The 23,163-nt window shown below is 39.3% G+C and overlaps 1 protein-coding gene across 27 annotated transcripts in view; it reads left to right on the top strand.

The window, feature by feature from the left end:
• Positions 1-23,163, top strand: part of EPB41L2 (erythrocyte membrane protein band 4.1 like 2) — a 210,774-nt gene that overhangs the window by 129,463 nt on the left and 58,148 nt on the right. For all 27 annotated transcript variants that reach the window (XM_074333571.1, XM_019729415.2, XM_074333585.1 and 24 more), the window contains 2 exons: positions 16,328-16,370; positions 20,244-20,319. In XM_074333571.1, the coding sequence (XP_074189672.1) occupies positions 16,328-16,370; positions 20,244-20,319 (119 nt within the window). The remainder of the gene's footprint in view (positions 1-16,327; positions 16,371-20,243; positions 20,320-23,163) is intronic.

Genomic DNA, 23,163 nt, shown 5'->3' with positions numbered 1-23,163 from the left:
GACACTAAGAAGGAGCAGCGTCAGAGTGCTATAATGCTTGATGCTTATTTGAGGGAATTTCAGGGTTTTTCACTTTCATAGGTAAAGTAAAGAGAAATATTAACCACTTCTGGCAATGAACCAGACTTACCTGTAGCATTCTGTCTTAGTCACTTTGGGCTTGTCTAACAAAGTACTGGACACTGAGGGCTTATAAAGAACAGGCATGTGTTTCTCATAGCTCGGGAGGCTGGGATGTCCAAGATCAAGGTGCCAGCAGATTCGGTGCATGGTGAGAGGACACTTCCTGATTCACAGACAGTGTCTTCTCACTGTGTCCTTACCCGGTGGGTGGGGCAAGAAGCTCTCTGAAGCCTCTTTTATAAGGGCACTAATCCCATTCATGAGGGTTCCACCCTTATGACCTAATCAACCCCCAAAGCCCCACCTCCAAATGCTCTCACATTGGGACTAGGTTTCAGCATATGAATTGAGGGTGGAGGGATACTTCTAGCACTTTCCTTATTGTCAAGAAAGGACTTTGTTCCTCTTCTATGCCACTTTTCCAGGCTTAGCACTTGAGTCTGGTGGAGAAGCCACTGAGTAAAGAAGAGTGCAGGTTTGGTTCAGGGTTGCACCCTAAAGTGAAGCCCTTTAAAATCTGTTAGATTGTGGTTGTGGACAGACTCACTGTGAGCCTTCTGTCTGAGGCTGCACAGAGCACTTGGTCACAGTGAAAGGAGTTACTTTCCATTATCCAAGATTCACATCCCAGAACAGAACAGTCAGTAGATGAACATAGGCTGTGAATTTTGTTATTAGCCCACATGCCATCATTGTTTGTATTTATGTGTCCTGGTAATGAAATCAGGGTACTAAGGGCAATAATTATATGTGAACTAAATTTTCTCAACTTGCTTAGTTTTCAATCCTTGATACTTAATTTGTGTTTTTTTAATTCCACATTTAAACTAAAGACAATTAAGTGCATGCCTGTCTGCTGAATAGTGTGTGAGTATTCTTATTAGGATCCTATTTAGAATATTTTTCTCAGAAGTAATAACATATTAGACATTCAACTAAATAAACTGGGCACTCTTTTTAGACTTTAATTATAAGGTGGTCTTGATAATATTTCCAGTCAGGCACCTTTCTATTAGCCCTCAAAGCGGCAAAAGAGAAAGTGATGGGAATTTGGTTGTTATCCACTTTTTCTGAGATTACCTATTGGTAGAGCTGTAGGAGCATTTACTCTTTATACAAAAGGGAGACCATCCAGTATGTTATAAAATATGTAGAATAACATGTTCTGTTAGCAGAAAGAGGATATATGCCACATTAAGATATCTGGTCTTTCTGGAACATTAGATTTACACAAGGGAGAGTGGTATTTAGATGGTAGGATTCACTAGTTTTGATTGATGACTCCCAGTATATGAGCCTAATCCATATCTTTCACCTGAAGCTCAGACTCATATACTTCACTTGACTATTGGACACAACACTGTTGTTTAAAAGCAAACCGGTCATCTTCCCCATAAGCTTTGTCTGTCCCCTGAAGAGTGGGTATAGATTCCTTCCAATTCTTGTATCTCCTTTCATTGTTTATCAGCTAAGAATGTCTGCCTTTTCCACCTGCTAACATCCCTCTTCTGTTTCTCTCTGACCACAGTTCTTGCTTCCATTTAGGCTCCTGTCATCTCTTGCTTTGACTGTTTTATTAGCCCCCTAACTGGACAAAGTGCTAAGTCCCCGGCCCTGTGATCATTCTTCACACGGCTGCTAGATTGAGCTTTCAAGATGCGTATCCGATTTTGGCATTTCCTGGATTAAAACCGTTTAGTGGATACAATCTACCCTTCTTAGTGCAGTTTACGAGACTCTTTGTCACAAGATTTCAGTCTATTTATTTAGCTTCATTTCTCAGTAACCTCTCACATACAGTCCATATTTAATCCACACCAATTTCCCTCCTAAAAGGAGCCTTGCTGGTCCGTAAAAGATCTGCTTCAACATACTATTCTTTACATTTGGAATGTCCTTCCCATTTTTGTGTCTGAATGCCTACTTTTCCTTAAGCTCCAGCTACCGTATCCTACTCTATGAGATTTCTTTGATCACTCACCAGCAACCCTCCTGCCCCAACTCAAGCAGAGTTGACAGTTCCTTCCATCTAGACATTTAGTACAAACCTTTTTTGTATGTCAGTCTTTTTCCCATTAATCTCAGAATTCCTTGACAGTAGAGAGTGTACTTTTTTTTTCTGTGAAGCCTCAGTAGAGCTAGCCAATAATAGATATTTATTAAAAATTACCTGTGTGCCATTTCACAACCATTAGGACGGCCACTATAAAAATCAAAACAAAACAAAACAGTAAGTAACAAGTGTTGATAAGGATGTGAAGAAACCAGAACCGTTGTGCAGAGGTGATGAGAGTGTAGTACAGTAGAGATGTCGCTGGGGCCTCTCAGGGATGTTTAAGAGGGGACTCAACCTGGAGCACCGGTGACTGGGTTCTCGTCTCTGTGCAAGAAAGAACTCAAGAGCGAGACACACGCAGGGAAGCGAAAGTGATTTATTGAAAATGAAAGTGCACACTTGAGAGGAAAGTGCAGATGCACTCAGAGAATGAGTTGCCCCAAGGAAGTTGCAATCAGGGGTTTTTATCCCTCCAGGGGCGAGAATTGATGATGTCCCATTGACATGGTTCATTCATCTCCTCCCACTGGGTGGGTCCCTTCGTTTCCAGCTTTTGCTTCCATATTTGGTTCCTTTGGAACTGTCATGGTGTCATGTGTGATGGGAGTCATCATAACCACAATATAAATGAGATTATAATGATATTCTAATTTAGCTCAAGGTGAGGTCCCTGTCATAGGGATCAGCCTAGCTGGATGAAACTCGTTCTTGTTTTTCTCCAGCTTCAGGTACTGTATATAGTCACTTGTTAATTGTATAACCAGTGAGGCACTTCACCTTGGAGGTGGCTGTCAATTTCCTAGGCTACATATCCTGCCTCACATCTGTTATGGAAAACAGTAGAGAGGTTACTCAAAAAATTAAAAATGGAATTACCATATGATCCAGCAATCCCACTTCTGGTATATATTCAAAAGACTTGAAAGCAGGATCTCGGAAAGATAGATGCACACCCATGTTCACTGCAGCATTACTCACAATGGCCAAGAGGTGGAAGGAACCCAAATGTCCATTGATGGCTGAATTGGATAGAGAAAATGTAAATAGAATATTACGGAGCCTTAAAAAAGGGAATCCTATCACATGCGATAATATGGATAAACCTAGAGGACATCATATTAAGTGAAATAAGCCAGTCACAAAAAGACAAGTGTTGTATAATTCTACTTATAGGAGGCATCCATAGTCAAACTCATGGAAACAAAGAATGGTGGTTTCTAGGGACTGAGGGCAGGGAGACGTGAATATAGATTTTCCGTTTTGCAAGATGAATAAAATTCCATATCTGTTGCATAGCAATGTGAATATCGTTCACTGAAGTACACTGAAAAATGGTTAAGATAGTAAATTGTATGTGGTTTATTTTTTACCACAATTTACAAAAATGCTACCCATGTGCAAGCCAGTGTACTCTACTGTGTATCTAGCAGTAAACAATTAAGACATAGACCCTGCCTTCATGGATGTCACCACTTATGTTTTGTTGAGGAGACAAAAGTAAAAAAATCACACAGTTACTAAATTTTGATTGCTGCTCTGCAGGAAAGATTTAGGGTACTGACAGGGAAGACTTCTTGGGAGAGAAGCTGCTTAAGCAGAGACCTAAAGTGTGAGTGGACTTTGGCTGGGCGAAGGGGCATGGGAAGCACATGTATAGGACCTTGAGACAAAAACTAGCTGTTGGAAAATTGGAGAGAAGTCTGCTGTGGCTTGTGGGGGGATGATGAAATGAGGCTGGGGGACAGGTGTTGATAGGGGTCAGATCATGCAGAGCCTTCTACACTATGTATTAAGGCTTGGGAGATTTCCTTTTTCCGAAGAAAAATGGTAAGTTGTTGATGGGCTGAAGCAGTGATGTGAGACAACCAGTTTTGCCATTTAAAAGGTCACTTTGGCTGTTAGAGGGACTCGGGTAAGAAGGAACTTGAGCAGGACTGCTCACCCAAAGCACAAAAGTGGCCTCAGTTGAGATTGTGGTAGTGAAAGTAGACAAGTAAATGGTTTAAGAGAGACTTAGGAAGGAAGTAGAAGGAATCTGATGATTGATTGGATGTGAGAGATGACAACCACCAAGAATCAGGCCTGAATTTCTGGATGGATGGAGGTGCCATTCAGTGAGAAGAGGGAGGACTCAACTGGGGGGTGCCAGGGTGTATCATCATGAGTGTAGTTTCAGACTTGTTAAGTTTTAGATCAGATAACAACTTTCAGAAGAACAAGTAAATCACTAAATTTAATTTTGGATATTGTTTAAAGAATGGTAGCTGGCATGGAACAAATACTCCAGGTGGAATCTATCTCAACAATACAGAGTGCAATAGGGTGGTTTTATTTCCTGATGAGAATATCATATTTATATTGGGGCTTGTAGTTAGGCATACAGTAGTACCTCGGTTTTCGAACGTCTCTGTTGACGAACATTTTGGTTTATGAATGCCATAAACCCGGAAGTAAATGCTTCGGTTTTTGAACACACCTTGGAAGTTGAACATGTCACGCGTCTTCTGCAAGATCCTGAGGCCTAGCTGTCAGCTGTTTTCAAAGGTTTCAGAACTGAAACAGTCTTCCGGAACGGATTATGTTCGAAAACCGAGGTACCACTGTACTCATTTATAACTTAATTTTTTTAAAAGTCCTATCTTTATTTTATTCATATGTTTTATTCACAATCAATTACAGGAGAGAAGGGAACACCATTTCTCAAAAATATCTAATAATTCTGTAAGAAAGAATAGATAACGAATGTATAAAAATACGAAATAGAACCATGAAACGATTTAAGTTGACTGGAAGGGACGAGCACTTTGTCATGGCTGATCTTGGAGGGTAGTTTTGGTGGCACTGAAGGATCATTGTAGCATCGCTTTGATTACAGGTGCACAGAACCTTCAGACTGGATTTCTTTGTTTTCGGTCTTGATTTCTGTTGATTACCTGAAAACTTCTTATCAAAAGGTAGTATCTGGGAATATCCTAGATCCTAGATTCCATTGGAGGGGCAGCAACTCCAGAGGCACCAGAGACATAGAGGGAAAGTCTGAGTTGTGTGGCCTCAGGGCGAGGGCTGGAGGGACAGCCACCATTATCCCTGTGTGGAGTCTGCCTCACATGTAACCTTCAGGAGGGCGCCATCTTTCCTGTGTTGAAACCACCCCCATAACTTAGTTCTTTTAAAAAAAAGTCTGAGGTGGCTTTTACCATGAAAATATTTCAGAATGAGATAAACATAACTATTGATAGCTAATCATGCTGGAATTCTTGCAGCAGACACTGTTCTAAGCACTTTGCATATGTTGTCTCCCATAGGTCTCACAATAACCCTCTAAGGTAGGTATTATCAATCACACTTTAAAGACACAGGAAGTTGAGACAGACAGAAGTTGAATAATTTACCCAAAGCCGCCTAGGTAATAAGTGTTGAAGACAAGATTCAAAACTAGGCAAACTAGGAGAAGGAAAATAGAAAATTCAACGATTCTAAACTTTCTGTCAGTCAAGGCAAAAATGGGTACATTTCAGAGCTATCATAACTGGAAAAGTGGAAGAATATTTTCTTGCCTTAGAGGAATTTTTCATCTTATTAAATTCTGAAAGTCATCCTACAAGGCCATGTATATAGGGTGCCAAAAGGTGGTATAGGCAGTGTTCCCAGTCTCAGGTTTCCAGTTGATGTTTCTATAATGGTATCAGTAAATTTAAGGGATGACCTGACTTACTGATTGTGATTCTATGAAAGTCCATGCTAGTGCTCTGCTAAAGGAACTTTTCCTTCCTGTCAGAATCACCTGGGAAATGAATTTCCAACCTGGAGTCTTATTTATCTTTCTCCTACCCACATTGTTCACTCAGACACACGCATCCACCCTGACATGAGGCTCACTGGGTATGCCATGCTTACTCCCTTCCCAGTTAAAAAATAGTTCGGTTACTATTTACATATGGGATATTGAAGGATATTATGGGCTGTGGGATATGTCACATCCCTTAGATATCTTGGGAGAGAAAATAGGTCAGTGTCTTAGTCCTTTGGGGCTGCTATAACAAATATCGGAGACTGGGTGGTTTATAAACAACAGGAATTTGTCACATTTCTGGAGGATGAGAAGTCCCAAGATTGGGGTCCTGGCAGATTCAGTATCTGGTGAAGGCTCGCTTCCTGGTTCATAGACAGTGCCTTCTTTCTGTCCTCACATGGTGGAAGGGGATTGGGGAGCTCTCTGGTGCCTCTTTTATAAGGGCATTAATTCCAGTCATAAGGGCTCTACCCTCAGGACTCATCATCGCTGAGGCCCCACCTTGATACCATTACAGCGTGCATTAGGATTTCAACATAGGAATTTTAGGGGGACACAAACCTTCAGACCCTAGCAATCAGGGTAATATTGTTCAAGTATATAGGCTTCTAGTAATCTAACTCAGTGCAGTGATAGAACTTACCCTACCCTGTCCTAAATACCAGCCGGACATTTATTAGTGACTAGATAGTTGACGCTTTCAAGTTTCACTACTCGACAATGGCCTCTGTATGAATATTTTATATTGCTCTATAAAGGCAGATCTGCACATTTGGGAAATATTAGCAGTTTATTGTTGGCTTTCTATTATAGAAATTGAGAACTGTGACCAGTATTCTGGATGTGGGCAGGGAAAGGACAGTCTACACAGGGAAAAGGGAATGGCTCCAGTGTGAATGATCATGGTGTACTTGAGACATTGCAAGTTGTGGACAGGGATGGAAGGTGTGGCAGCTCCAGAGTCTGTCTGTACTGAAGGGACCTGTGAACAACTGGCAAGTTAGAAGGAGGAGTTGGGTACTTGTCTTGAAGCTGTGTTGTCTCAGCAAGCACAGTGTTTTAACTTATATCATGGATTAATCCAGAGGCCTTGTGAGGAATGCTGATGGAGATGATAGGAAAGCTAGGCAAAGATCAGGTTTTTGGAAGGCCTTGTAGCTTGTGCTAAAATTAGGTTTTTATTCTGATGTGAAGGGTTTTAAATAGGAAGTGACAGGGTCAGGTTTGCATTTCAGAAAGAATAACCTGTACGTGGCATGGAGAGAGATGATAAAGAGGCAGGAAGGTCGGTCATCTGGTTCAGAGGTGATGGAAGCTAGGGCAGTGACGTTAGGAGTGAAGATGAAGAGATGGCGATACTGAGTAGGTCCTGTCTGCAGGACTTGGTCACCGATCAGCTGTGAGGTATGAGGGCAAGGGAAGGTTTGAGGATAAGTCGCAAGTTGCAAGCTTGGGTGGGTGGAGAGCTTGTTGGAGACTTACACAGGCACCTTGGAGGAGGAGCAGCAGTGTGAGGCCAAGGGGCAGAGATGGGATCTAATTTTCATTTTGCTAAATTAAAAATGCTTGTAGGCTGTTGGCTAGATGATGTTTGGAGATCCAGGGGGGAGGTGAGTTCTGAGGAAAGCTAACAGTAGGAAATTTGAGAGTGGGTGCAAACTATTCAAAGAGCTCTGGTTCTGAAGGGGAGGGCAGATGGGAGAGTATACTAGAGGACACAGTTCGGCACTGTCCCGCAGAACTTTTCATGACGATGAGATTTCTAAACCCGCTCTGTCGGGTGTAATAGCCACTAGTCATATATTGCTGTTGAAATGTGGCTGGTGTGACTGAGGAAGTGAAGTTAAATTGTATTTAATTGTACAGAATTAAACTTAAATAGCCCCTTGTGACTGATGGTTATTATATGAGTTTACCAGGGGTTTGGGGTTGACAGATTTGCTTGGATGGAAAGAGCTATGACTTTGGCTATAGGAAAGCCCAAGAAAAGGGTGAGGTTGAAGAAAGGGGAAAGGGAGGATGATGGAAGGGTCTGTAGTCAAGAAGAGGCTAAGCCTTGAATAAAGAGAAGAACCTCATCCCAAGTCTGCAAGAAATAAGCTAAGGACGGGTGCAGTTGTAGATTAATCTGAGTTAAGCAAAGTGCAGCCTAAAATCTCTGAGAGACAGACTGTAAAATCATTTGCTAAGAATGGCTAGGGTAGTGGTGGGGACCCAAGAGGCAGACTACTAAGGACAACTGTGTGAATTGCTGTGATCGTCCCACTGAGATTGGAGATCACACAGTTGTGATGGCAGCAGAATATGTTGGTGTGTGTGTTTTTCTTTAATTGCCATCTGCAGCCTGGATATGGTGTGAAGAATGGAGTACTAAAGGGGTTCCCAGTTACCTGTGTTCACGGTGGTTATGATAAGAGGACAAAACTAAGGATGCTGATGAGATACGATAATCAAGCTGATTATTTACAAAATCATAGGAAGGAACATAATCAAAACTGAAATGAGCTGATAGGCTGGGAGAATGGCTAAGGCCAAGGGATGAAAGTCTAGAGAAGTTGACAAGCAGATACAGTGGGAATAAATGAGTAGAAATTTCAGAAGGCGAGGAGATGATTACATCCGAGAATGTGAACATGAAGTCAAATGACGTGGAGAACTCTGTGTGATGATTGAGACCAGTGTTCAGCCATGAAAAGTGATGGCTGAAGTCAAAGTCATTAAGGCAGAGGAATATTAAGGTTAAGTTCGTAGGGGTTTCCCGTAGGATTCTCATTGGCAAAAAAAATGCTAATGCTAAATAAGGAATGCATCATTCCCTACTTTGTTACTTCTCTTACGAAATGTGAAATGAAAATGCTCACAAATTTAGGCATAGACTTTGTTTTTTAGGCTTTAACTATATAACATTGGGAGAATAAACAGTGAAGTGTCCTTTCTGAAATACTTTTTAGAAAATGAATGCTTAAATGTAATTGGCAGTATATTTGGTTATTCATCCATAACCTGTTTGCTTTCCTAACTTGTGTATTGTATAATTTTTTATTTCTTCACACTTGTGTAGACAAAATTCAGTCCTCTAGACATCCAGGTAAAAGAACTCTTATTTTTCAAATGTAATTTGTATGGTGTCTTATTTTTTCTACAGAAAATTGTCACTATTGTACCAACTCAGCTTAATCAGTCCTGTTTTGTTTGAAACCCATGCAGTTTCAATAATAAGATACTATAGGATACAAGAACTTAAACTGCTTTCTTTTTCATGCTGAATATTATCTATATTTTCAGAAGTTTCAGTTACTTACCATTTCAACATATTATAAAGTAAAGGTGAGGATAAAGCCATGGTTATTTGTGTGAAAAATTTCCATGGAGAGAAAAATCTGAACTTTCTTTTGATATTAGTGTAATGCTGTTTTGTGTCACTCATGGTTGAAACCTTGAGTTGCAAGCCTTTCAATTCACTCTGAGTATGAAAATCTATCATTATTAGTGTTAGAACTTTTTCATGTCGAGAACTCTTATGTAAGCTTTACTATGGAAAATTTCATTAAAATATGTAGAATCAAGCAATATGTTACTCTTTTATATGCAGAATTTCAAGTCCATAGAGTTCTTATATTCATGTCTACATGGAACCATCATTATGAATTTTGGATTTTCTTTAAAGGGGAATAATATTGTCTTGAATTTTTGATGTTAATAGAGTTTGGCATCTGCCCCAGGGATTTTAATGCCATTTTGCTTCAAGCTATATGGAAAGAGGAGCTTATTAGAAGTGTTGTTGATATCTACAGCTAATTTAATGAAAATTGATTAAAGTGTTTGCCTGATAGCAAGACAACTAGAACTGAAAGCTCAAATATTAACCTTTTTGCTATATATAAACTATTCTTTAATAAAATTCTATATCAATCCAGTTACACCTTATAATACCACAGACAGGAGTTCAATCATGTTCTCCCAGATGTACAGTGAATGTTTCACTGTAACGTAGAAAGCCTGTAACTTTTTGGCTAACCACCAGAATTATAGTAGTGTTCTATTAGACCTAATTTAGGCAAAGGTATAATAAAGGGGATCTGTTTTAGTGCTATAAATTCTCAAGGGAAAAAAAATGCAGATTTTAGACAAAATTACTCATACTTTTAACTTTTGGTAGTATAATGTGGGTTGGGTTAAATTTAATTTCTCTCCCCTGGCCAAACTGACAAGCACCGAAAGTGAGTGAGGAAGGCATGGCTAGGCATTTTGAAAAACTTCTAACTATGGGATCTTAGCATCCAGCCTGAAGGGGAGTTAGGCAAGATAGATTTTTGGGTGGAGGGATGGGGGTGCAGAGGAAGGCCTAGAAGATAGATTTCGTGAATGTATCTTGAGTTGTCTTAGGTCTAGTGTGGTCAATGGCTGGCGATAGGCAGCTAATGGGATGTTAGTGGGATGCTGCTGGTGGATGGGCCTGGTTGCTCATCTACGTCAGGTGAACATAGAATGTGTAGATCTTGATATTATTTGATAGCAGCTATTTAGTGTAATGAGAGGAGTTCACCTAGATGTGGGAATGGCCTTTCTGTGGGAGGCTGTCAACAATTGGCATACTTAGCCAGTGAAGTCTGGGCGTCTACCTGAAAAGCCAGTTAAAGGACTTGAAAAATATCTCTCTACATTTGACTATCAGGAAAAGACAGGAATTGCTACACGAAAAGAAATCCCGGACGCTACTACTCAAAGGGTGGTCCAGGGGCCCGCGGCATTGGCACCACGTGCAAGCCTTATAGAAAGGAAGAGTTCCAGGTCCTCACCCTAGACTTAACTGAATTGTAATCTGCTCTTTGACACTCAGGTGACTCATGTAAACCTGTAAGGTTTGAGAAGCACGGATCTAGGGGATGAACTGTTCTTTTGAGGTGGCAGAGGGATTTGTAGGAGTGTGGAAAGTCATGAAAACCTAGGGTGTGTGTGGGGGGGTCTAATAACCCAAAGTGATTCATGGTTCCAAACTGTTCCAATACTCATAACCACTTAGGTGGGTGTAAGGCCATGCCCGCTCTGTGTGGAAATTCGGACCATAAATCTCTGAGGTTTTTCCTAATATTGGCATTCTGTGAATATAAATATAATGATTCATAATCAAGTTTCTATATTTTTCTAGATGTTTCTGTTGTTAGAGGGTAATTGAAAATCATCTTCATTTTATACTTTTTTCTGAGGATTAGTTTTGAAAAATCAGCTGTAGGGAAATGCCAGAAGACTTGATTAACCAAGACTGTTTGCCATCGGATTTGTAATGGATAGAGAGTAGGACTAAGGAGCTTCTCTAATAAGCTGACAAAGGGAATTCAGTGTAAAAAAAAAAAAAAGAAAAAAAAACAAAAAACATGTATAGCTATTTGCTTTGCTGCTTAGTTTAAAAATTTCTGTAACCTTCTAAGGCAGGGGTTTTCTATAAAACCATTTTTTGTGTGCCATGGGTTTCTTTGGCAGTCTGGTGAATTCTATGGGTCACTTCTCAGAATTGTGTTTTAAATGTATAATTATAACAAAGTATACAGGCCTATAATGGAAGCCAATAAATAAATAATATTCTCAAAATATTAAAGAATTTGGGATAAAGTAATTGTCAGTATCTAATTTAAACTCTACTGTGATTTCAAAATATTGATTGGCGTAAACCATATGTGAAGATCTGCAACTACTGTAATGTGATATGGAAATATTTTTGATTCCTATGGGTGACAAAGCTAAAGGTACCATTGATACTAACCAGGTGTTGTTCTCCTACATTCATAATTGATGCTAATGCTAAATTTCAGGTAGAGGTTAGTGAAAGTAAGGATGTTAGATTCTTTCCCCAGCCGATTCATAGACTCCTGATTTCATGTTCTAAGTTGATTTAATAACACGTACATTCTAGGACCACATTTTAATTTTAGTTTACTTGTGTTGGTAGCTTATGATACAGGATTCCTTGTAAATTTTATTAACTTCTTATTTTATCTGATGTTCATTTAGAAGACCAATATTTACTGAGATCACACTTGGGTACAGGGTGGGGATTGGAAGGGGAAGTGAGGAGAAGGATGCCCAATAGAGTGAATGAATATTCCCGCTCTTAAGTAGCGGGGAAAATACTTTACTTTCGCTTCTACTACACCAAGATAGCTTTTGTTGAAATCCAGCATGGATTTTAGCTCTTTTTAGTTTTGCATTGTTGATTATACCTTAAAGTTTGGGAAACTGAGAAAATTTCTGTTGCCTTGCCTGATCATGAATCGCCTGGAGCTGTCACTTAAAATAGAGATTCTCAGGCCCTTGTCCTAGAGAACATTTCAGATATTTCAGGTGGGCGATGGGTAAATCTGTTTTTTTGTTCTTAACAAACTTGCCAGATGGATCGTTATCATCAGGCAACATTTAGAAAAGCTTAGCAAGGTAATGCTTTCACATACACTTGGACTAGTCATCCTGGTAATTCTCATGAGAAGTGATTGTGCTACTTATGTCTTGTCTTCATTTCCAGGAAGAGTCTTCACTACAGTAGGGCAGCTTTGTAGAAAGGGCTGATGTTATCAGATGGTTTTCTATAAGGAAAAGGGGTCTAATTTTTATTTCACCTGACCCATGAAGACAGTGACTGTATTTTGTGAACCCAGAGTCTGATTTATTAACTCTTTGTGGGTAGAAATATTCATATAAATATTAACTTCCTTAACATACTGTTTCCTCGAAAATAAGACCTAACTGGAAAATAAGCCCTAGCATGATTTTTCTGGATGACATCCCCTGAACCTTAAGCCCTAATGCGTCTTTTGGAGCAAAAATTAATATATGACCCGGTTTTATTTTCGGGGAAACATGGTATGTAATATCTCACCTTTGGAAACATAAAATGATGTGCAGAAGGGATATATACCAAAAGGTGATAAGCCAGTTTAATTTTATCAGTGCAAAAAAACCCATCTATTTAAGGAACTGGGTAAAGTAGTCTGCATATGTACTTTACTCTTCAGGAAACATTTGAGTGAACGATTGGTTGGAAAGAACTACCCTGTGAGGTAGATGTTATGACTCTCATCTTACAGTTGAGGCAATTGAGGCTTAAAGAAGCCAAGGAATGAACCCAAGTTCACACAGAGTTGATGGAGAGCCAGAATTTGACTGCATGTATTTCTGATGCCCAAGTTTATCTATGTGGCAGCAAAACATGGGGCTGATGTACCATAATATATCATGGTGTGTGCGTGTGTGCGTTCTTGTCATTTGCTTGTTCCGTCTTTATGTGTCTGCTTCTTCATCCACTCAGCACTCCTCCCTAAGTGTCAAAACCAAGTTATTTTTATTTGTTAAAAAGAGTTTTATGTCTATTATTTGTAATTGCTAATGCATATACCATGTTTCCTCAAAAATAAGACCTAGCTGGACAATCAGCTTTAATGCATCTTTTGGAGCAAAAATTAATACAACGTAATACCCGGTCTTATATATAATATAAGACCAGGTATTATATTACATTATATTATATTATATTATATTATATTATATTATATTATACCCGGTCTTCTATTATAGTAAAATAAGACTGGGTCTTATATTAATTTTTGCTCCAAAAGACACATTAGAGCTGATAGTCCAGCTAGGTCTTATTTTAGGGGATACACGGTAATCGACTTGTATTTCTTTTAAAAGTCACACTGAGTCATTATTTTGTTTTTCACTTAAGAATTTATGGCCCTAGGCGGTAAAATTATATCCCACTCATTATCTGAGTACTCATTGGGGCTAATTAATCAAATAAAAATAAATAATAAAATAATATAATCTGTGGTTTTTTAAAGATGACGGTGGCATCGGGAGGGAGGCGGAACGCGACGGGCAGATATTAGTCAGGAGATATTAACTCAGTACTTACTGGTTCCTAAAACTGTCAAGTACAATGGAGGACATAAGTAACCTGGTCTGTCCCGGGCCTCGCAGAGTTGTTGTCCTGGGGAGGGGGAGACGTCCTTACTCCTTGGTGGGAATGGAGCTCCCAGTGTGGCAGCCAGTGTGGTTAGCAAAGGAAAAGCAGGCGTCACTTCTGCGGCTGCTGTTGGATCGCATCTGGTAGGCTCTGCCCACTTCGTCTTTGAATTGGGTCTGGAATAAAGAAAGGAAGCTACTGCAGTCTTCTAATACTGTAGCTGGCGATGTTGTGGAAAGTGGCCCGAGAATGACACCAAGTCTGACTGGTTGGCTGGTGCACAGAAACATGGCCCTCATACCCCTGGGTCTTTGTAGCTCTTTTGACTCTCTCCATGCTGTGCAGAAACTGACAGGGAACTTGTACCAAGGAGTCGGTGCTTCAGGTGAGGCTGGAAAGTGCCAAGTAGCTGGGACACGGGTTATTCCTGGGGGTCAAAGAAGATGATGTTGCTTCCACCATCTTCCTAGGACAGAGGTCTTTTTTTGCTCTTATGTATTGGGTTGATGCAAAAGTAATTGCAGATTAAAAGGTTAAAAAAAGAGATTTGCAAAAACCGCAATTACTTTTGCACCAACCTAATAGCAGGTATCTATATCAACTGTCACATAATGATGAACCTGGAGATTTGAAGGGTCTGTCTAGGCCTTCACGACCAGTCCTTTCCCTTCTGGTCTTTTTCTGTATTAATGTTCTGAGGGATTTTTGTTGTTGTTAGTTTGGCACCAGTGGTCTCTTAGTCAGGTTTTTTTTTTTTTTTTTTGGCTGTGGTTGTTACTTCCTTGGATGGAATGCCACAACACATCTGACCCTTCTTTACCTCTCTCCCATCCCCTCCTCTGTCTGGGCTAGAGGCTGAATAATGTGTTTTTCTCATTTTTGTTCACTCATCATAGCCGGCCATTTGTGAGCCAGCTGTTGCGTGGGACAGCAGCTGCAGGGCAAGGAAGTGGAATGCCAGGCTTTTTTCTAAGGGCTGCTTCCTAACATCACACTGGAGGTACCATTGGAAAGTCCCCCTGGCCCAGCACAGCACTGAGCCATGCAGTGGGGACCCCAGTAAGACGAGACTAGACCTGGCTCTGGGGGTTCTTTATGGACCGTTTTGGCTATAACGAGTGTCAGAACAGGGCCACGCATACCTGGCGTCCTTGCTGACCTGAGGGCAAGCTGTGACCCGGGTTGTGAACCCCACAGGCGTCTGGGCAGCTCTGCTTTCAAAGCCTCCTGCTGTTATTACTTTTAATAGTGGAAGTTAAGGTTGTGTTGTACTAATTTTATATCCTGTTAAGACAGTAGGGTATTATTTTCTACATAACAACAAACATTTTAACTGTTTGCTTTATATGTCGGAATAAAGTTATCTTTAAGTACAGATGGTATAATACAATATTTGGAGTACTTTTAAAATGAATGAAATTTAGTGTAAAGCCAATTATTTGAATCAGTTTATTGTATCTCAAAAAATGTACTTGTTCTCCTGTGTTAGTGAAGATAAAGTGACTTAATAATGACTTAGTAAAGTGGGATAGGTATAAAAAAGTGTGTGTGTGTGTGTGTGTGTGTGTGTGTGTGTGTTTGTGTTTGTGTGAGTCTGTAATATTTTTTTTTGGATGGGTCCTTTGCCTATAGCTTTGAAAGACAAATATTTAATGTCCTTAGGTAGTTTGAATCTATTATTTCATGTTTGGGGTTTTTGTTGTTGTTGTGTTTTGGTTTTTTGCTTTGGGATATTATAGTGGTTTCCTAGAGTCTTTTTATGTCCACGTTCTCCAAGGGTAGAGAGAAAGGGAAAATGAAAGGAAATTCCTTATGAAGTTTAAATAGGATGTTACATGAAAACAAGGAAGGAAAGTTTTGGCTCCGTTCTGACAGCACTGCTCCAAAGCGTGTGCAGTTGTAGGGAAAGTGACGCTGGAGGAGGAGGCGGCGTTAGCTGTGAGAGCTGAGCTAGTTGTGTTTTATTGCGGCGCATAGACGTTTAACCAATAGTTTCTGATGCACATTTTATCCTTCATGAGTGGAAGCCAATTATTGTCCTTGACTGAGCTCTCATTTCAGTGTCCACAGAGACTGTTTGTTGGTACTTCTATAGAATAAAAACTATATGCAGATATAGTATATCTCATCATTTGGATAGATGTTTGATTTCAGATCCCAGAAAAATGAGACCCAAGAGACCTACCTTAAAAGTGTTTTAACATTTTATTTATAACACGCACACATTTAAAAACAAATCAATAGCCCAGTGGAATGCGAATAGGTGAAAACTACTTCTACGAGGACTTTATTAAAATATGTTTATACTTAAATAAGTGTGTGAACTGTAAACTGTTCCATTTTGGACTCTGGAATATTTCTCATAGATTAACTAGTCTTTTTCCCCCCACCCCTGCAGAACTGGCTAGATCCTGCAAAAGAAATAAAGAGACAACTGCGAAGTAAGTATTGAAATAATCATACTTTGAAGTTATTAAATTAATCTTTACATCTATCTTTAAAAAAATCCATGGGAATGTAAACTAGAATAATGAGATAGTGATGGAATGATCAGCTGTGTTTTGCATTTGTGTGATACAGTAAGTTAAGGGTGCTACCAGTATTTTTGTGGAATCGTGATTGTTTTCTACATAGGGACTCCTCTACTGGTCAAGAGGTTCTAGACTCACAGTCCTAAGTATTTCCCACAGTGCCTACCACTGTGAAGTACATGTGACCTTTTTCTCTGGGGAAAAGAAAGAGAAGCTGCTTTTCCATAACTTTTACTCTAGGTAAACCTGTTACTATTAATTACTTTGTCTACTTCATTTTGGAAGCCTGTAATTAGTTCGGTTAAGCATATCTCTGGCCTCAGGGTCTTCTGGATACACTGGTTGTGGATATCCTGGCGTCAGGACGGTAGGGGAGAAAAGCAAGCAGAACAGTCTTTTCAGTCCTCTGCGGTCGTCGTTGCCTTCTCTACTCCTTTGTTCCACAGTCCAAGGTCACTTAAGGTGCTCTTTGAATCTGGGTTTGTGGTTGGTCCTGCTTGGCCCTTCCTTGCATTTTCTCATTTGTTCTCATTGCAGACTCCCAAAGTGACTTTACGTATCTTACGCTAACCAGCTTCAGTTCCCTCTGTAGGTTCTGCCTCTGCTGTGACTGGCGTTGTGATAGACATCTGTGCCAAGAAACATTATCACCACAGAAAAATCTCTGATAGGGGAACTGGATATTTAATTGACTTCAGGGTATGTGACTGTCTGAAGCAGAAAAGTTAGGGAGCCACTAACAGCTGGAAGTTTTAGACAGGAGAACAAAATTTTTACCAGCCCTGAGCTGCCCAGGGAGAAACCCTGTCTCTGAGAGCCAGCTGCTCTTGGTGCTTTTGGTTTCGTCTCCTTACGTACTATTCCGAACGTCAAAACACTGTAACAGATCTGTACTTTCCCTTCGGTTCCTTTCCATCTACCTTCTGTCTCATTTTACGTTCTCCAGATTTTTCTTCATTTCTTTTTCTTTCTTCCTCAAATTTTTTTGGTAGTTTTCATCATTTCTTTCCTTCTCTCCTTTTTTATTCTCTGTGTGTGTGTGTGTGTGTGTGTGTGTGTGTGTGTTGTGTTTCCCTACTTTCTCTACTTGTAGACTCATATTTATTTTCATTTAGTTACATCTTTGATGAGAGGGACCTTCCTGATTTGCCCAGGACTGAGGAACCTAAGGGCTTTTTCAGGATGTGGGAATTTTAGTGCTAAAACTGGAACAGTCCTGGGCAAATGGGGATGGTTGGTCACCCTGTCTTTCAACTATTATCCCTGGCTTTCCAGCATTCCTTCCCTCCATCCTTCACACCCACCCTATTCTTTTTCCCCCTGCATTTATTATCATGGTGTTACATCTTGTATGTTTGTTTCATGATGTAAAGGAGTTGGGGGGGAAAGGATAATTAGACACAGATACATTATGCTGACATTATGGAAGAAACTGTACCAAAAACCTTTGGAACGTTTCACTTTGTCCCTTCTATAGTTATTACATGCTCTGCAAAGTACATGAATTCAGAAAAGCACAGATGCTTTGGTTCTTTCACTTTCTCTGAAACCAGACCTGCCAAGTGACCCAACAGGAGAGAACAGGATAACCTCTGAAAAATGATTGATGTTCCATTGAGTTGTTTCCTATGGTTTTGTTTTGGCTTTTGTTCGATTATTTTTGTGTGTCACTCATTTCAGAGTCACAGAGATTTCCTAACTTTTGGAAGGCGAGACTTTTACTGATTATGAATCACAGTCTTATGTTTTGATTATTTGTAAAGTTTTTTAGAGTTATTTCAGGACTTTTGCCCTTGTGGTTTGGCAAGAGGAATCACAGTACCACATAGGATTTGACTTTTTCAGACCATTGGAGCTAGTTCTCTAAATGTAACCCTGTATTGCCCTGATCATGAAAGTAGGCTGAGGAAATGAAGATTTGCTGTTGTGTTTACCTCTTTCTTTCTGCTTGTGTTAAAATGGACAAAAGAACTACTTGCTCTATATAGCCCAGCCTCTGCTATAATTTATTGTTAGTCAGTTAATAGGCAGTTAACAAAGGTGAAAATTGCCTTTTTTGAGTTACTTTCAACAACCAATAACTTATCAGTTCCTATGTAAAATTTGCCTAAAAATCTATTTTCTTAAATGTACACAAATAAGACTATATAGATGTATAAGAATATATACCTAACACTTGCCTGTGATTAATATATAAACAATCCATAGCTATATGAACTTTATATATAGCTAGGTAAAAAATATGGCAATAATAATATACAATTAATAAAAAATTTAGCATTATTGCTGTATTTATCAACATTAGAATTGGAAATATATCCAAAAATAAAGGTTCTATTAGAATCTTATCCCTGTAGTCATGTCCGGGCAAACATGTGCTAGTGTTAATACTCAGAAAATATATCAGGATCCATTACGAAACGATAATCCTGTGATGACTTTGCTTAATTATGGGTTAGTCGTCACCTCAAACAAGTGCATATGCGTCAATCTAGGTGGTGCACCAGACCAAGAAGCGACATGTCTCTCAGTATTCATCAAAGTCCTGTATCCCTTTCTGATGTTTTAAACGTGTAAAGCAGAACTGAAATCTGTTTCTTAAATTCAGCAGGATTGACTTTAATAGAATAATGATGTATTGAACCCACATCCTGCCAAGTGCTTGTGCGTTCACAGTAAACCATTCAGTAACTAGTCAGACTTTTACGTGAGAAAAAAGTTAGTGTGTGATGGTGAGAAAAGGACAAAATGACACATTGAACAAGAGAATGGGATTCAAGAAATTTTTCTTCAAGTCTATAAATTAAAGCAATCGTGAGGCCTTCAGATATATATGAAATGAAATCACACATACACACACGCACACACACACACACGTAACACACTTTTAAAAAATCGGCACTCCTGTGAACTTGGAGCACAACTCTTAACACGTTGCGTACGGATCACGAGAATCTTCACGAGGGATTTAAACCCCGCCGTACGCAACGTGTTAAATTCAGGCCATTGGACTTATTTGAATCCCTTAGGAAAATAATACCTCCCCTCTCTCCAGAGCTGTGTATTTCTTGTTGTTTTTAAAGCCATCGAAAGCATGATATATCAGTTAAATGTTAACATATAAATAGATAAATGATTTAACTTTTAATAAGTGATTTATGACATGGTTGTTTGATATATTCATTCTTTGTGACATAGTACAGCAAAGTATGTGCTATATATGTATGTACTTACACCCACTTTATAAAACCTGGGGAATAATTTTATTGTATAAAAGTATTGTGACTTTTTTACCACCCTCTCCCTTCTGTGGGATATCTTATAACACTTCCTTCAACTAGCCCATCATCATTTCCTGAATCGCTGTAGTGATCACTTACTTGCTTAATCCCTGCCTTCTCCCAGCAATGTAGAAAGCCTAAAATGCTTTGTTTGTTTGTTTTTTAAAGGATGGAGAATACTTGGCATCTAGAAATTCTGTGGTTCAAATATTTGCATAATAGATCACCATACAAAACATTTAGTGAAGTACCAATAAACAATTATTTAAAAAGTGAATCTTTTATTTTTTGATGGTAGGTTATTTATATAAGTGCTTTTTCTTTTATTTTCATTTCATTTTGTCTTATAAATACTTCCTTTAAATTCAAAAAGAAATTTTCTAAACTGATTTATAGTTATAGGAGTAGTCTATATTCTTTGAACATTGAGCTTTAAAGCTTTATCAAAATAAATGGTTGTTCTGTTGGCTACATAAATCACCATGATGTTTAATAATTACAGATCTTCCCTGGCTGTTCACCTTTAATGTGAAGTTTTATCCTCCTGATCCGTCTCAATTAACTGAGGATATCACCAGGTACTTTATATTACACGAAAAATGAACCTTTACTTATAGCTCTCATTTATTTCTGTGCCCTGGGAGAATGGTGGTAATTTCAGGATTAATACTGAAACATTCTTTATTAGGTTGAGTTTTAGAAATTTCCTTGGAAGTGCATATACTAAAATAGTTTGTAATGTTGCCAGTTTCAAAAATTTTATTCACCACTCTCTCCTCTTGATTTTGGTAATGGAAAACTTAAAAGAAATATTGCTGGCAACTTTGATTCTTCTGTTACACTTTCAAAAATCGTTGATATTTAATATTTCAGAGTTTAATGCTAAGATGGTTTTTATTACACTCCCCTTGTTTGCATGTGCACTAGTCTCATATTACAAAGGTGATCTAAGGGTAAAAAGTAAAATTATTTTTGAATTGTGGTTTTTTTGTCCCCCCCCCCCCAAAAAAAAAATAAATAAAACTAGTAAGGTAGGTTTTCTTATGTAAGAGTATATAGTTATTTCATTTCATCTCCTCTGAGATTATCTGGGATATACAGACGTGTACTTAAATTACAAATAAAAGTTCAGTTTAGGACATAAACTGATTCTGAGAATGACTGAGTATTTGAATAGTAACCAAGGAGCATTCTGAATCCACAAGAGCCTTGATATCTTATCCTTGCCCTATTATACTGGGTACCCGTGACAGGACTTCTTAGCTTTGGTAAGAGTAGGTCTATAGTGTGATTTGTATAGCGTGATTTCTAAAAGGTTATTTACATGGCCAAGGAAAACTCTGTTCCATACATATACTTTTAGGAAACTAGAGAGTCTAGTGGAATGTTCTGCTTGGATGCCTGTGATTCCTGGGCCTTGATACCTTCTACTAGGCCCCTTCCACTTTTTTCCCCCTTAGTACTTGCTGCTGAATAGGAAAGTACTGGTACTAATTAAGTTGTGATTGAATTAGTTTCATCTAATAGATAATAATTGGTAGCTTTTGTAACTGACATCGAGCTGCTTGGAGCATAAAACTTGACTGCTTGGTGGGCGGAGCTGCTACAGAGCCTCCCTGCAGGGGTGCTTTTGAACAATGCAATAACTGGGTCTTTGGGACCCAGCTCCCTCTTTGTACATCCACTCCTCCTTGCAGTAATTTGTTTGGGGGATGATAATCCTTGGTGATTGCAACTTACAGCATCAGTAAGTGCTTTGGTTTTCCTTTTAAATGGGGCTTGCACAGTCTCCCCTGTGTGTAGTGGGAGGGGATACAGTCTAGTGAGCCAGCAGACGGAGACCAGCCACCTGCCTGTAGTGTAGGCTGGTAGCCTGCTTATCATGACTGAAACCTTCACCACCATGTGAGGGAACCTTTCGAAGGTGGGGGGAAGCTTCTGAGGAGGGCAAGACATTGTTCAGCATAGTATTTGAAGCATGCATGCATTTGGGAAATTCAGGACGCTGTTGCAGTTTTTGTTTGAAGTTTCTTGGACCTTAGATTTAGGCTTTGAAAAGAGAGGAAAGACCAATGTGAAAAGTAGAGACAATAGTATAAAAAGGAGGAACAAGATTTTAGTATTAGATGGAATCTTTGTGGTTAGGTCTTCAAAATGCCACGAAATGTGAAGAATTCGCACTATTCTTCATTAGTCTTAGAGAATTTAAGGATAATCTGAGTCATAATTTAAAGTTCAGTTTTCTAAAACAAGTGCAGTTATACTCATGCTGTTCTAAGGGTCAAGGAAACATAATTCTCCTTAGAAAGAGAGCTCCTGCAATGCATAAAAACTTAGTGATTGTGAGACGACTTTCATTCTCAGAAATGATGGAGCTCTTGCCATGTGACAAGTACTTGGCTAACGGTGGGACTATGATGATAATGAACAGTCCGTGTCCTGCCTGACAGATTTGTGTAGTAATCCAGGTCTAACTGAACTATGTGAGGGCTGATACCATGTACTGGGACCTGCTCTCTGACCCAACAGCAAAGAGGCCTGGACCAGAGGCCGCAGCCTGTCTGAAGGTGTTGGGTCGTGGGCAAGAGGAAGACGAGCCCTGAAACCCATGCGAGGCGGAAGTGTACACAGGAGGAAGGCGGCTGGCTGCCAGTAAGAATGGCAGTCTCTCAAACAAGAAGAGCACTGCCATTTGAGTTTGGAGCAGTCGATGACAATCTTTGCAAGTGGTTAAATATGAGAGTAGCAATCAGGTTTCAAAATGTCACCAAAAGGATTTGATAGGAGGCCCCCCAAAATCCTCATAGCATATAAATAACATGTTTCTACATGTTATTTAGTAAAACACAGGCTCTTTTATAACTGTATAGTAAGCTACTTAGAACATTGAATAATAATTATTATAACTAACAATAATAACATCATTATGATTATGGCCACCAGTTACTGACTCCAAGGAACACTGCCATGAGTTTTATTTATGTTACCTAATTGTTTTCCCCTCATCTTCACACGGAAGTAGAGTTGTTCCCATTTTACAGGTGGCTAATTAGCTTTAGACAAGTACATTGATTCGCTCAAGGTTCCATAGAGTCAGCTCTGCCTGGCTGTGAAGCCCGTGCTTTTCCTACCACAAGTTGAATTAGCTACGTGGGGAAGTAAGGGCTTCAGAGCAGAGACTGACTTATGATTGTTGTTAAAGATGTCTCAGGAAAAGAAGACGTAGTATGAAAATGGTAGATAGAAGGGGATGACCTTATTAGCTTTTCTTGCAAATGCTTAAGAGCTGCAGCTATTTTTAAAATTTCATTAATCTTTACAACTTTTGAAGGTCGTGCTAATTTTGATTAGTTTTAGATCCAAGGAGATGGTCTAAGTGGTTGGACTTTTTATCTTCAGTTACAAAACTCTTTCTTGTGATA

Source organism: Rhinolophus sinicus, linkage group LG05, assembly GCF_036562045.2.
Source record: "Rhinolophus sinicus isolate RSC01 linkage group LG05, ASM3656204v1, whole genome shotgun sequence".
Taxonomy (NCBI): domain Eukaryota; kingdom Metazoa; phylum Chordata; class Mammalia; order Chiroptera; family Rhinolophidae; genus Rhinolophus; species Rhinolophus sinicus.
Note: the sequence above shows the minus strand (reverse complement) of the source record. Positions and strands in the feature narration are given on the sequence as shown.